Below are 12,093 nucleotides of genomic sequence, written 5' to 3' on the forward strand. Positions count from 1 at the left end.
AGTGAGATACCACATGCAGGTGCTCCAGTGGACGCTAGTAGTGCAGTAGTCTATTCTGTCTTGTCCAGTGTTATTGCATATCCCGTTGACTCCTGTTTGTAGAGGGTATCTGCAGTGGTGGATGGAGACCAATTTGCACATAAATGTTCTAGAGATGAGGGCAGTCCTCGTCACATTGCAAGGCTTTCAGGATTGTCTTCCTCTGGGAACAGTGGCTATTCATACAGACCACATGTCGGTGGTCTGGTAGATCAACAAGCATGGGGTACATGATTGTACCTGTTGTGCAGAGAAGGCACGAGAGTGTGGGAATTGGTGATCTCTTCCAGTCGCTTTCTCCTTGCAACCCACATACCCAGGTAGTCTAGTGTTTTGGCAGACAAGCTCAGCAGGTCTATTTTGACTCCGCATGAGTGGTCCCTCAATCTGCCAGTGGCATCTTAGATTTTCACCCATTGGGGCCAACCTTGTTGTGATCTTTTTGCATCTCCAATGAACAACAAATGCAACAGGTACTTTGCCCGGATTCCCCAGAGGGACAGTCCCCAAGGGATGCTGTTGTACACGATTGGCCACCAGGTGTCCTCTACACATACCCTTCCCTTCCATTGATCCCTAAAATACTTTAGAAAGCCTTCAGACTGAGGAGTTCCATGATACTCATTGCTCCTTTCTGGCCTTTTCAGATGTGGTTCCCCTTCCTCGGGTCTCATCTCAAATATCCTCCTTGGATACTGGATCCTGTTCCAGATCTCATCTCTCACCTGTCAGAACAACTGCCCAATCTTCAGTCACTTCCACTGACTGCATGGTTTCACCACTTCCCCTCATAGTAAAACAGTCCAGACTGGCTTCTCCCATCTGAAAAATTATACTGGTCTCGCAGAAGCCTTCTACTTAAAAAGTCTACTGTAGTAAGTGAAAACGTTTTTACTTTTAGGCTGCAGAACGGAATCTTGACCCTTTTTCAGCTCCTATACCAGATATCCTTCTTTCTTAACATCCCTTTTCCATGAGGGAGCTGGCTTCTCTGTTATCAAGCTGCATTTGATGGCCATTTCTAATTTTCATGTCCATACTGGACCCACTTTTTCCTCTACATTATGTAAAGCCTTCATAAAAGGGCATCTTTCTTCTTGCACCTCCAAAGATCCCACCCCTCCTTGGCTTCTGTCATTGATGCTGCAGTCTGTCACCCAAAGCCCTTTTGAAGCCTGCTCATTCTTGTGATCTCAAATGTCATTGTTGGAAGTCTGCCTTTCTGGTGGCTATTACTTCGGCCAAGAGGATTTCTGTATTACAGGCTTTATCTTGTAAACCATGTATTGTTTTTCATAAGGACAAAGCAACTTTGCAAACTAATCCCATTTTTTGCCTAAGGTAGCTACTGAAAGAAATCTCAAACAGGATATCCAGTTACCTGTTTTCTTTCCTAATCGCTCCAGTAAGGACAGATATCTCCTACATACCCTGGATGTACATTGACAGTTGAGATTTTATTTACACAGGACTAAACCCTTCAGAAAATCTGACCAGTGATTCGTAGTCTTTTCTTTGAACAGGCATGGCCAAGCAGTTTCTAAACTGACTATTTCTAAATTTTTATTTTTTATTTATTTATTTATTTAACATTTGTTGACCGGGAATGTCCGACTAGGTTCCACAGAGCCTGTTTTCAGCGGAGGCCCGGGGAGAAATGCTCCAGATGCATGTCTTTGGAATGTGGGAGGAAACTGGAGTACCCGGAGGAAACCCACGCGAACACAGGGAGAACATGCAAACTCCACACAGAAGGCTCCCCAGCCGAGAATCGAACCAGAGAACCTCTTGCTGTGAGGCGACAATGTTAACCACTGCACCACTGTGCCGCTAAATGGATTTCTAATTACATTTCTCTGGTTTACTGTATAAGAAAGGTGGAGCTGTCTCATTCACCTAAGGAGTATTCTCTTAGGACAGTGGCTGCCTCTTCAGCCTTCTCTGCAGGATGTCCTTAGATGAGATTTGTGCTGCGGCCACTTGGTCCACTCCTCACACTTTTGTTGCTCATTATAAAGTGGACATGGTCTCCAGAAGCAGAGCAGCCTTTGGTTCCACAGTGCTCCGGCATGTCCTTCCTTAGGGCCGCCCAGGGTTCTTTGTAGCTGGGGATTCTGACCCAGATGTTATGAATAATGACATGGATAACATCAACTCAATAGTTATGTACTTACCATAACTTGGAATCTGTGTTTTCCTATTTCATTATTAATCACTTCCTGCCCTCCTTCCCCCTTCCATTTTTCTGGTGGTTCTGGAGAGGCTGGAGTCTCGTGCCGTTGAGCTACCGCTCTCACAGTTCTAATGATATTATGAATGTCTAGTTAGTTAGTTATGTTTCCTGGTGTTTCCTTTCCTTTATCAGCAAACTCAATCTGAGAGTTAGAAGGTAGAAAGGGATTTTGGGAGATGGGAGGAGCTCGAGCCTTGAATCTACTCTGTAAAGTGCCAGATCAGATCCGACATCAGATCCAAGACCCAGACGTGATGAATAATGAAATAGCATAACACAGATACCAAGTTATGGTAAGTACATAACTGTTGTTGTGCAGTCTCTGGGTAAGTATATATAATTTGCAAGGGGTGGTGGGATTCAGGGTGGCTTGTCCACCCTGCAAAAAAAATATGGTTTGTTTTTTTTTGTTTTTTTGATCCCTTTTGAATTTGATCTGAAAAGATTGCACTTTTTATGTTCGCTTATTGGCAGTTTGTTCAGTGATGCATCATTTATAAGTAGTCCCTGTTCTACAGGGTTTGAGTCCCTCAGCCCTCATTTGCCTCCTGTGTGACCTTGAGTGAACAGTGTCGAACTTTGAATCTCCCGACCTGCACAGACACAAGAACAAGTGCTAACATAGGGTCGGGGGGAGGGGTAAGTCCAAGTGGTCTCTGTTGTGGTCCTCATCATTCTCGTCTTGCAACCTTTTTTGCAATTATCGCAAATCTCATTGTAAACCTATATACACACCTACAACAAACACATATGTACGCATATATATATATATATATATATATGTGTGTGTGTGTGTACGTCTATGTAGGTATGTGTGTGTGTGTGTGTGTATGTGTGTATATATATATATATATATATATATATATATATATATATATATATATATATATATATATGGTCAATATTATATCATCAAACGCTTAAAAAAGTGAACGATGAGTAATCGAACCCATGTAAGCGAAAGCTTACAATATCGAAAGCTCAGAACAACAATTTTTTTCCAAAAAAAAATTGCTGTTCCAAACAAAAAAAAAAAAAGAAAGAAAGAAAAAGAAAATTATATGTATATTTGTGTGTATATGCGTGTGTGTGTACATACACATAATATATGATGGACCTTAATGTTATCAAAGAATTTGTTTTGCCGAGAGGAGTAGGAGTCTTTTATGCAGTGCTTTTGTTATCGGTACATGTTATTGCTGATTGTAGGTGTATCAATAACATATGCAACTGTAGTGTTAGAAGTCATTACTTGTATTCTGAGAAAATACTAGCACTGTGTGTTTTAATCGCATTTTTGTTTTCTTTGTAAGTGTACGTTTTATATCATTGCTGGTGCTTTAACACACTGACAATGATGTACTGATGTCCTTCATGGATGCATCTGCAGTCATAACAAATGGGTTGTCCTGTCGTCAGGCAGCCCTTCGGTCGGCCGGATTCCAAAGTCTGGGTCCGGCTTCGGCTGATGTCGCACTTCACCCGACGTCATCTCTGCTGGTCTTCGGGTATAAAGGCATTAGCCGACGCCATTTTCCTCAGTCTTTCTTGCCGCGTGGCCAAGCAGAAGCTGTTCGCAAGTGCCGGTCGGTCAGATCCAGAGATTACTACTACCGAATACTACTCAAGACTTCTAAAAGCTAAGTACCCGCTGGGGACTCTTTCTTGCCTCACCCGATGTCAGAAAACGTCAGTTACTGTTTAACTTGTGGGAAACAAATACCTCATAAAGATTTCCACTCTTACTGCCTGCCTTGCTTAGGCCCAGACCACGACGTAGCAGCCTGTTCGCCTGTGCTTCCTTCAACCGACACGCTTAGGCGCCGGTCGGAGTTTGCTGAACAGTTTTTCGCTCAGATTTTGCGTACATTATGCCGCCGGATCCTCCGACTACCCAAATTGTTAAAAACGCAAAGAAAAGACCGACACTCTCGGTCCGCGGTTTCGGCGAAACCACGGTTAAGCAAGCGAGTGTCTCGGTTTCGGCCGAAACCGAGAAAACTGGTCAATCTTCAGCCGAATCCATGACTACTACTGAGGCTCCTGCTACCTTACTTGAATCGGCCTCAGAATTTTTGCCTACAACTGTGGTTCCTAGTGATTTATCAGACACCATCCCTTTGGATGTCTCTACCCCAGCACGTGGTGCTGCTAGGCCTCCTGCAGCCATGTCTATTAAGGCCTTTGCCAGGGCTAAAGCAGCCAAATCTGATAAATCAGTGCCTGTTAAGCCCCCCTCACACAGGCCCACTTCTAGTTCACAAATGCTTACTCTGGCAGAAGATTTAATATCCTTAATTAGGGGATCCCAATCTCACCCAGACAGGGCCTCTCAGCCCCCAGAAAAGAGACCTAGAGCAGAGCCCCCCAAGCCAGTGTCCTCTGATGATTCTGCGGATGACTCAGACATTACAGACCAGCCAGAGGCTCCCTTTCCTACTTATGAAGATTCCGATGCTGAAGAATCCATTCCAGCTGCCTCTCCACCAGAGGAATTTTCCTTTGGGGAAACCTTACATGCCATGAGAGAACAATTCCAATGGCAGGGACAAAATTTCTCAGACTCAAGGAAAAGGCTTAGGACTTTTCTGCACTTACCACAACATAGGCCCTTAGCTATACCTCCTGTACTGCCTGTTGTGGATGATGCATTTAATGATGTCTGCACTGCTCCTGATTCTTTACCTCCAGCCCCTGCCAAACCCGATAGATTTTACAGGGTGCCAGACACTCATCACCACCTATACAAGGCCCCACTTGCAGACCCCGAAACTATATCCCAGGGGCCTAAGGCAGTAGCCTCGACCACAGCAAAAAACCCTATTCATTCTGAAAGGGAATCCAGGTCCTTAGAGAGATGGGGGAAAAAAGTTTACACCTCTGCTACTCTCTCAGCTAGAGCTTTAAACTGTCAGTTTCATATGATCCAATACCAAGAGTTTATGCTTGATCAGTTAACTAAAAAGCTGTCCTCTGATGAATCTTTAGATAAGAAATATGTATTAGAAATGGTGAATAACATCCAACAGGTTAGTAACCATTCCTTAAAATGTGGCTATGATGCACTGGAGGCTTCATTTAGATCAGCCATGACTGGCACAGTGATAAGAAGGCATGCATGGTTGAAAGAACAGGTCTTACCGGATCATGTTAAAGCAAAGCTATTAGATGCTCCTATGGATAAGGCCAGTCTATTTGGTACACCTGCCCAGCAGGTAATGAAGAAAATGGAAGAAAAGGCAAAATCTGTACAAACAGTTAAAGATTTCTTACAGGTTCAGCCCCCAAGGTTTAGCAGGAACTGGCCTGCCAAAAATTGGTCCTTTCCTGACTCCACAAGATCCCAAAGGGGCAGGAATAGACGCTCTAGAGGCAGAAATCAATCCAGAGGAGGTGCCTACAGAGGACGACAGTGGCAAGGCAATAACCGAAGCACTGACACAACCACTGCCACTACAACAGGACAATCACAGTGACTTGGCTCTGACACCGCCTACCAGGGAGCAAATAGCAGCACCTTTAGGCGGAAAGTTAGCCTTATTTTCGAAAAACTGGCACTGTATCACAAAAGACAAGTGGATTTTGCAAACCATACACCAAGGCTACAGGTTCCACTTACACACCTTACCAGTAAAAAGAGGAATGCCAAACCTCCAAATCAAAAAACAGAAGCTCTAAAGCAGATAGCAGAATTAACAAAGATGAGAGCTGTGGAAAGAGTACCAATAACAGAACAGGGCAAAGGATTCTACTCCAGACTCTTCCTAGTACCAAGAAAAGAGAAAAGTTGGAGACCTATTCTCGACCTGTCCGTCTTAAACACATACATCATTGTCCCAAAATTCAAAATGCTGACCCTACAGCAACTTCTTCCCATGCTGGGCAAGGAGTGTTGGCTGGTAACTCTAGATCTCAAGGAGGCATACCTGCACGTCCCCATTCGACCAAATTGCAGAAGATACCTCAGATTTCTTGCAGGATCAGAGCATTATCAATTCTCAGCATTGCCCTTTGGCTTATCTACTGCCCAGAGTATTCACAAAATGCCTGGCATCAGTAATCGCCCACTGCAGAGTACAGGGAATCCAAATTTATCCATACCTGGACGACTGCCTGTTACAAGCGGACAACAAAAGCAAGCTGACAACAGATTTACAAAGGGTCATTTACTTGCTACAAGCCCTGGGATACACAGTCAATTTACAAAAGTCAAGGCTGATACCATCCCAAACAAGAACATTCTTGGGCGCGGAATTGGACACAGTAAAACAAATGGCATTCCTAACTGCAGAAAACAAAAGAGCTCCTCTTTACTTCTTGGCATTAACAAAGCAGAACAAACTAACAGCAAGAAAAGTTCTGCAGGCCTTGGGCTTCATGGCATCATGCATAATCTTGGTCCCACATGCCAGACTGCATATGAGAAAGCTACAGTGGTACCTAAAGAATTTATGGTCTCAGCACAGGCACAGCCTAGAAACAGAAATACCACTAATCCCATGCCTAAAACAGGAGTTCCTATGGTGGGCTCAAGCATGCCAGTCAAACCCAGGCTTACCCTTCCACAACTTTCGAACAAGCCAAACCATCACAACGGACGCCTCAGACGTTGGATGGGGGGCACACATGCTGGACAAATGCATACAAGGATTGTGGACCCAAGACCAGCTGCACCTGCACATAAACCAAAAAGAAATGCTGGCAGTAAAACTGGCAATCCAAAAATTCAGACCATTCCTCAAAGAAGGCCATTTGATGATAAGGACAGACAACACCACAGTCATGTGGTACATCAACAAACAGGGAGGCACTCATTCATTCCCCCTATGCAGAATGACTTTGGACCTTTGGAATCTGGCTCTCAGCTACAACATCCAGTTACAGGCAATATTTGTGCTGGGAAAAGAGAACACCCTAGCAGACATGTTAAGCAGAACCACCTCGGATGCTCACGAATGGATGCTACACCCGGACATCTTCAAGGCCATCACAAAGAAATGGGGAATGCCACAAATAGATCTATTCGCTTCCGCACTCAATCACCAGCTCAAAAAATTCTGCACAAGGACATTCCACCCACTTGCATGGAAGGTGGACTCTCTATCCTTCAGCTGGAAAGGCCTGACAGCATATGCATTTCCACCTCTTCCCTTGATGCACAAGGTACTACTGAAAATCAAAGCGGAACGTCCAAGGATAATCCTGATAGCTCCGAACTGGCCAAGACAACACTGGTACCCATTGCTGAGGAGCATGTCTCTGGAGAAAATGTGGTCAATACCCCTGATGCCTTTGATGTTAACTCAGAACAACTACAACATCATGCATCCAAACCTAAAAACCTTGCAACTGACTGCCTGGAACATCACATAGCAGCAACTAACCCAGACCTTTCCCAAAGGGTTAAAGACATTATCCTTGAAGCCCGCAGACCTTCAACAAGAAGGAACTATGCAGGAAAATGGAAAAGGTTTGTCATTTGGAGTACTGAAAGAGGAAAAGATGTGTCGAACATAGATATTGCTAACATTCTGGAGTACTTGTCAGAGCTTCTACATACAGGCCTGTCCTATTCCTCCATCAAGATACATGCATCAGCTATTTCAGCAGAATACAGCTTTGATCCACCTGTCTTTTCACATCCTCTACTCAGGCAGTTCCTCAGAGGGATCAAGAATGTAAAACCTCCTAGGAAACCACCATTACCAGCATGGGACTTGAACTTTGTGCTAGAAAAGTTGACACTCCCTCCGTTTGAACCAGCAGCAACAGCAGATCTACAACACCTGTCATGGAAAACTGCTTTCCTACTGGCAATTACCTCAGCAAGGAGGGTTTCGAACTACAGGCCTTAATGGCAGTGCAACCCTTCCTAATCTTCCATCAAGATAGGGTGTCCATGAGAACTAATCCTACATTTATGCCTAAGGTGGTATCCAGAGTGTCTTTAAACCAGGCAATCCACCTACCTACCTTCTTTCCCAATCCACAAAACAGGGGAAAGAATGCTGCATACCTTGGATGTACATAGACAGTTACGCTACTACCTGGACAGAACCAAAAGTAACAGAAAACTGACCAGCTTTTTGTAGCCTATGCAACAGGAAGGGAAGGAAAAGCAATTTCCAAACAGACAATCTCCAAATGGATAGGAAATTGCATAAGATTCTGTTACTCCTACCATGGAAAACCAATTCCACAGAACATAAGACCTCATTCTACAAGGGCTACAGCCACTACCACAGCTTTCCTACGAGGAGTGGCAACCAAGGACATTATTGAGGCGGCTACTTGGACCTCCGTGCATACATTTGCCAAGCATTATAATTTACCTCTATACTCTAGATCCCGAGCAGGGTTTGCCACTGCTGTACTGCAAGGGATCCTAACTACACCATAATTTTTCTTCCTCCTCCCCTAGTTTGGCTATGGTATTCTACCCATTTGTTATGACTGCAGATGCATCCATGAAGGACATAGTACAGTTTTGTACCTACCATAAATGTAGATGTCCGAACTGGATAGCATCTGCAGTCAGGATTACCCTCCCTCCTTCCCCTCTGTGGTACTCCTAGGGTATTTACCCTCCAAATAGCTAGCTGGGGGGGGAGTCTCTTATGGTGTATTTGTTTGTATATATGTACACACATGCTTATTTTTTGTATTTGCCTTCTACCTTTTTGGAAACATTGGCTTTTATCCAAAATTTAGCCTTCCAAGAGGGCAACTGGCATCTGGGGCAAGAAACACTGAGGAAAATGGCGTCGGCTGATGCCTTTATACCCGAAGACCAGCAGAGATGACGTCGGGTGAAGTGCGACATCAGCCGAAGCCGGACCCAGACTTTGGAATCCGGCCGACCGAAGGGCTGCCTGACGACAGGACAACCCATTTGTTATGACTGCAGATGCTATCCAGTTCGGACATCTACATTTATGGTAGGTACAAAACTGTACTTTTGTTTGCTTTGAAGTTTGTTTTGGAAATCATTGCTTGTGCAGTTAGTGCACTAGCCATGATTCACTATCTGTGTGCTTTTCATTTGTGTTTATTGTGCTGTCTTGGAGTTACTATATAAACATTAAAGGGGCTCCCAACATAAAAGCACTGTTTAAGTGTATATGTTGTCTTTTAGCATTTTTTTCTATAATAGTTGCATGCAATATCTGTTTTTTATGAGTTTTGATTACGTATGTTAGATAACGTTAATGCTGATGTGTTGATTAGATAACTTTGTAGAGACTTATGTATACTCTTTCTTGACTGGGTTAGTCCTACTTGCCAGTGTCATTTTTCTTCAGAGACCCATGGTAGTATTCATACTGCCCAGGAGAAATTTGACCAGGACACTGGGAAGTTACCCTACTCTTTTTTTTTTTTTTTTTTTTTTTTTTTTACAAGTGCTCTAGAATATTTTATGTACAACTTGGCTATTATCAGCTCAGGCAGATGGAGTCTTAATTTAACATCTCATCTGAAGGGCGGCACACTCAGGAGTGCAGCATCCCTCCTCTTAAGCTGCACTGCAGTGTCAGTAGTGGAAAATTAAACCAAGTACCTACTGTAGGAAGAGGACCCATGGCCTTCTAATCTTCCAGCACCAAAGTGCTACCTGTTGATCCACTGAGTCTGTGTGTGTGTGTGTGTGTGTGTATATACACACACACACACACACACACACACACACACACACACACACACACACACTATATGGGGTGACTGCATTTGGTCTAAATGTGGTAGTGTGTTCATATTGACATTGTCATTGTTTTAAAGTCAGTGGATGCAACACTGACATATGGATGTCTCCAAGAACATGAGTACATATATATATATATATGTGTATATATATATATATATGTGTGTGTGTGTGTGTATATATATATATGTATATATATATATATATATATATATATATATATATATATATATATATACACATATATTTAATATGGACAAACACACAGAGGAAAGAGTGGATATGTAATGTAGTGTAGGCAAGAATTTTGAGTTATTATTTTGTGATGAATCTTTTTCATGTAAGAAACTTTGAGGCAGTAATGTGATGCCTTGCTTTTTTATATTTCAGCTGTATTTAACTGGAGCTGTTTACAGCCTGGATGGATCAGACTGTCTGAAAGATACAATGCAAACTAGTGTGGCTTCCATTTTACAGGTATGTTGTATGCTGGCTTGATTGTTTTCCCATACTAAACTGATTTAACACATCTCAGAATGAAGTTCAAAGTAAATTTTCATAGTTTGTAATTGTCATTGAAGGAGTAAGGGCGTACAGTCACCCGAGAACTTGGGTACAATGTTGTTGCTAATCACTTACAGTTGTGTTCATTATCATTGCAGAGGGAACATTATTACACTGGAGTTTGACAGTCACCCTATCCCATTTGCAAGCTGTTAATCATTAAAAGAAGAGTCCATCTGCACCTGCACTTTAATTTAATCCTTGGATTTCTTTTCTTCCTACAGTATGGTTTAGTTAACAGAAATCAGCATATTCCTTCATTTCCTTGCCTTTGTATCAGAGGACAGAAGATCTACCATCCTATTTTTTTAAGTTTAAACTATTACATGCTTTGGCAGTGGAATTTCCTGCGTGACATACCAGAGATATAGCAAAATGTGTATTTTTTTCTGTTCACAACTTTCCATAGGTAGTCCTTAGTCGTGCTGATAGCAGCAACTACTATTAAAAAAGTGTGGTGTAACTTTTCTCCACTGTCTTTGGTGTAGCGAAGAAAATAAATTGTATGGGTGCACATAGCTGACCACATATTTTTAAGAATAGTGGTCCATTTATGGGAGGTGAAATTTTCTATAACATCGGCTTCATTGTAGAAAGTAGTGTTGTCTTGGGCACAACACAGAGATTAACTAATTTGTTATACTGAATGATGTATGTTTTTGATGAAATGTTCACATACTACAGTGTAGCAAATCATGTGGTAGCAATACAGCAGAAGTTGCTTCAAAATAGCTTGTAACACAAATGCATGAACAGAAGATTATATCTATTCTTAAAGAACAGAAGGTTATATATACTGTTTATGTGCTACACTGTAAGGACATCGGTAATGTGAGTTATAAAAGTAAAATACTTTTGAGCAAGTGACAATATTTAGGATAAAAATGCATCTTCCTGCAGCAGACAGTAGTGAGACAAGTTCACTGAGTACCTTGTAACGGCTCCTGATTTACATGATATCTGTCACCTCTGTGAGAATATGGTGATGGGGGGGATTTGTCATTACTTGAAGGACTACAAATTGACAGCTTTAAAAAAAAAACTAGAGTTTAACTGCCTTATTTTGATTTCAAATGTGCAGCTACTTATGAATAGGTTAGAGAAGTTCTGAGAACAATACAAATCAGAATAATTGAGGCAAAAAGTGAAAACTTATGTTCCACACGTTGTGTAAGATGCTTTTGACTTTCACTACTGTCATTATGTTTACAATGAAGTTTAAACACCTAATTTTCTTATCTCTAGCATACTTCTTGTAAAGGTGACTTGAAAAGATTTTGTGAGCTGAACCAGAGAATAAAGCAGTAAAACAAGATCATGTTGGCAGATCCTGTTTTAGGCATTTGGAATAAAACATTGAAATATAAGTAGATGTCCTTCAAGGATGCATCTGCAGTCTTTACAAATGGGTTGTCCTGTCGTCAGGCAGCCCTTCGGTCGGCCGGATTCCAAAGTCTGGGTCTGGCTTCGGCTGGTGTCGCACTTCACCCAACGTCATTGCTGCAGTCATTCGGGTATAAAGGCATCAGCCGACGCCATTTTCCTCAGTCTTTCTTGC

General features: G+C 42.4%; 1 protein-coding gene across 2 annotated transcripts in view; it reads left to right on the forward strand.

The window, feature by feature from the left end:
* HMBS (hydroxymethylbilane synthase) overlaps positions 1-12,093 on the forward strand; it is a 378,523-nt gene that overhangs the window by 296,378 nt on the left and 70,052 nt on the right. For both annotated transcript variants that reach the window (XM_044080943.1, XM_044080944.1), the window contains exon 13: positions 10,362-10,448. In XM_044080943.1, the coding sequence (XP_043936878.1) occupies positions 10,362-10,448 (87 nt within the window). The remainder of the gene's footprint in view (positions 1-10,361; positions 10,449-12,093) is intronic.

Source organism: Protopterus annectens, chromosome 8.part0 (assembly GCF_019279795.1).
Source record: "Protopterus annectens isolate FY-2018-M chromosome 8.part0, PAN1.0, whole genome shotgun sequence".
Classification (NCBI taxonomy): domain Eukaryota; kingdom Metazoa; phylum Chordata; order Ceratodontiformes; family Protopteridae; genus Protopterus; species Protopterus annectens.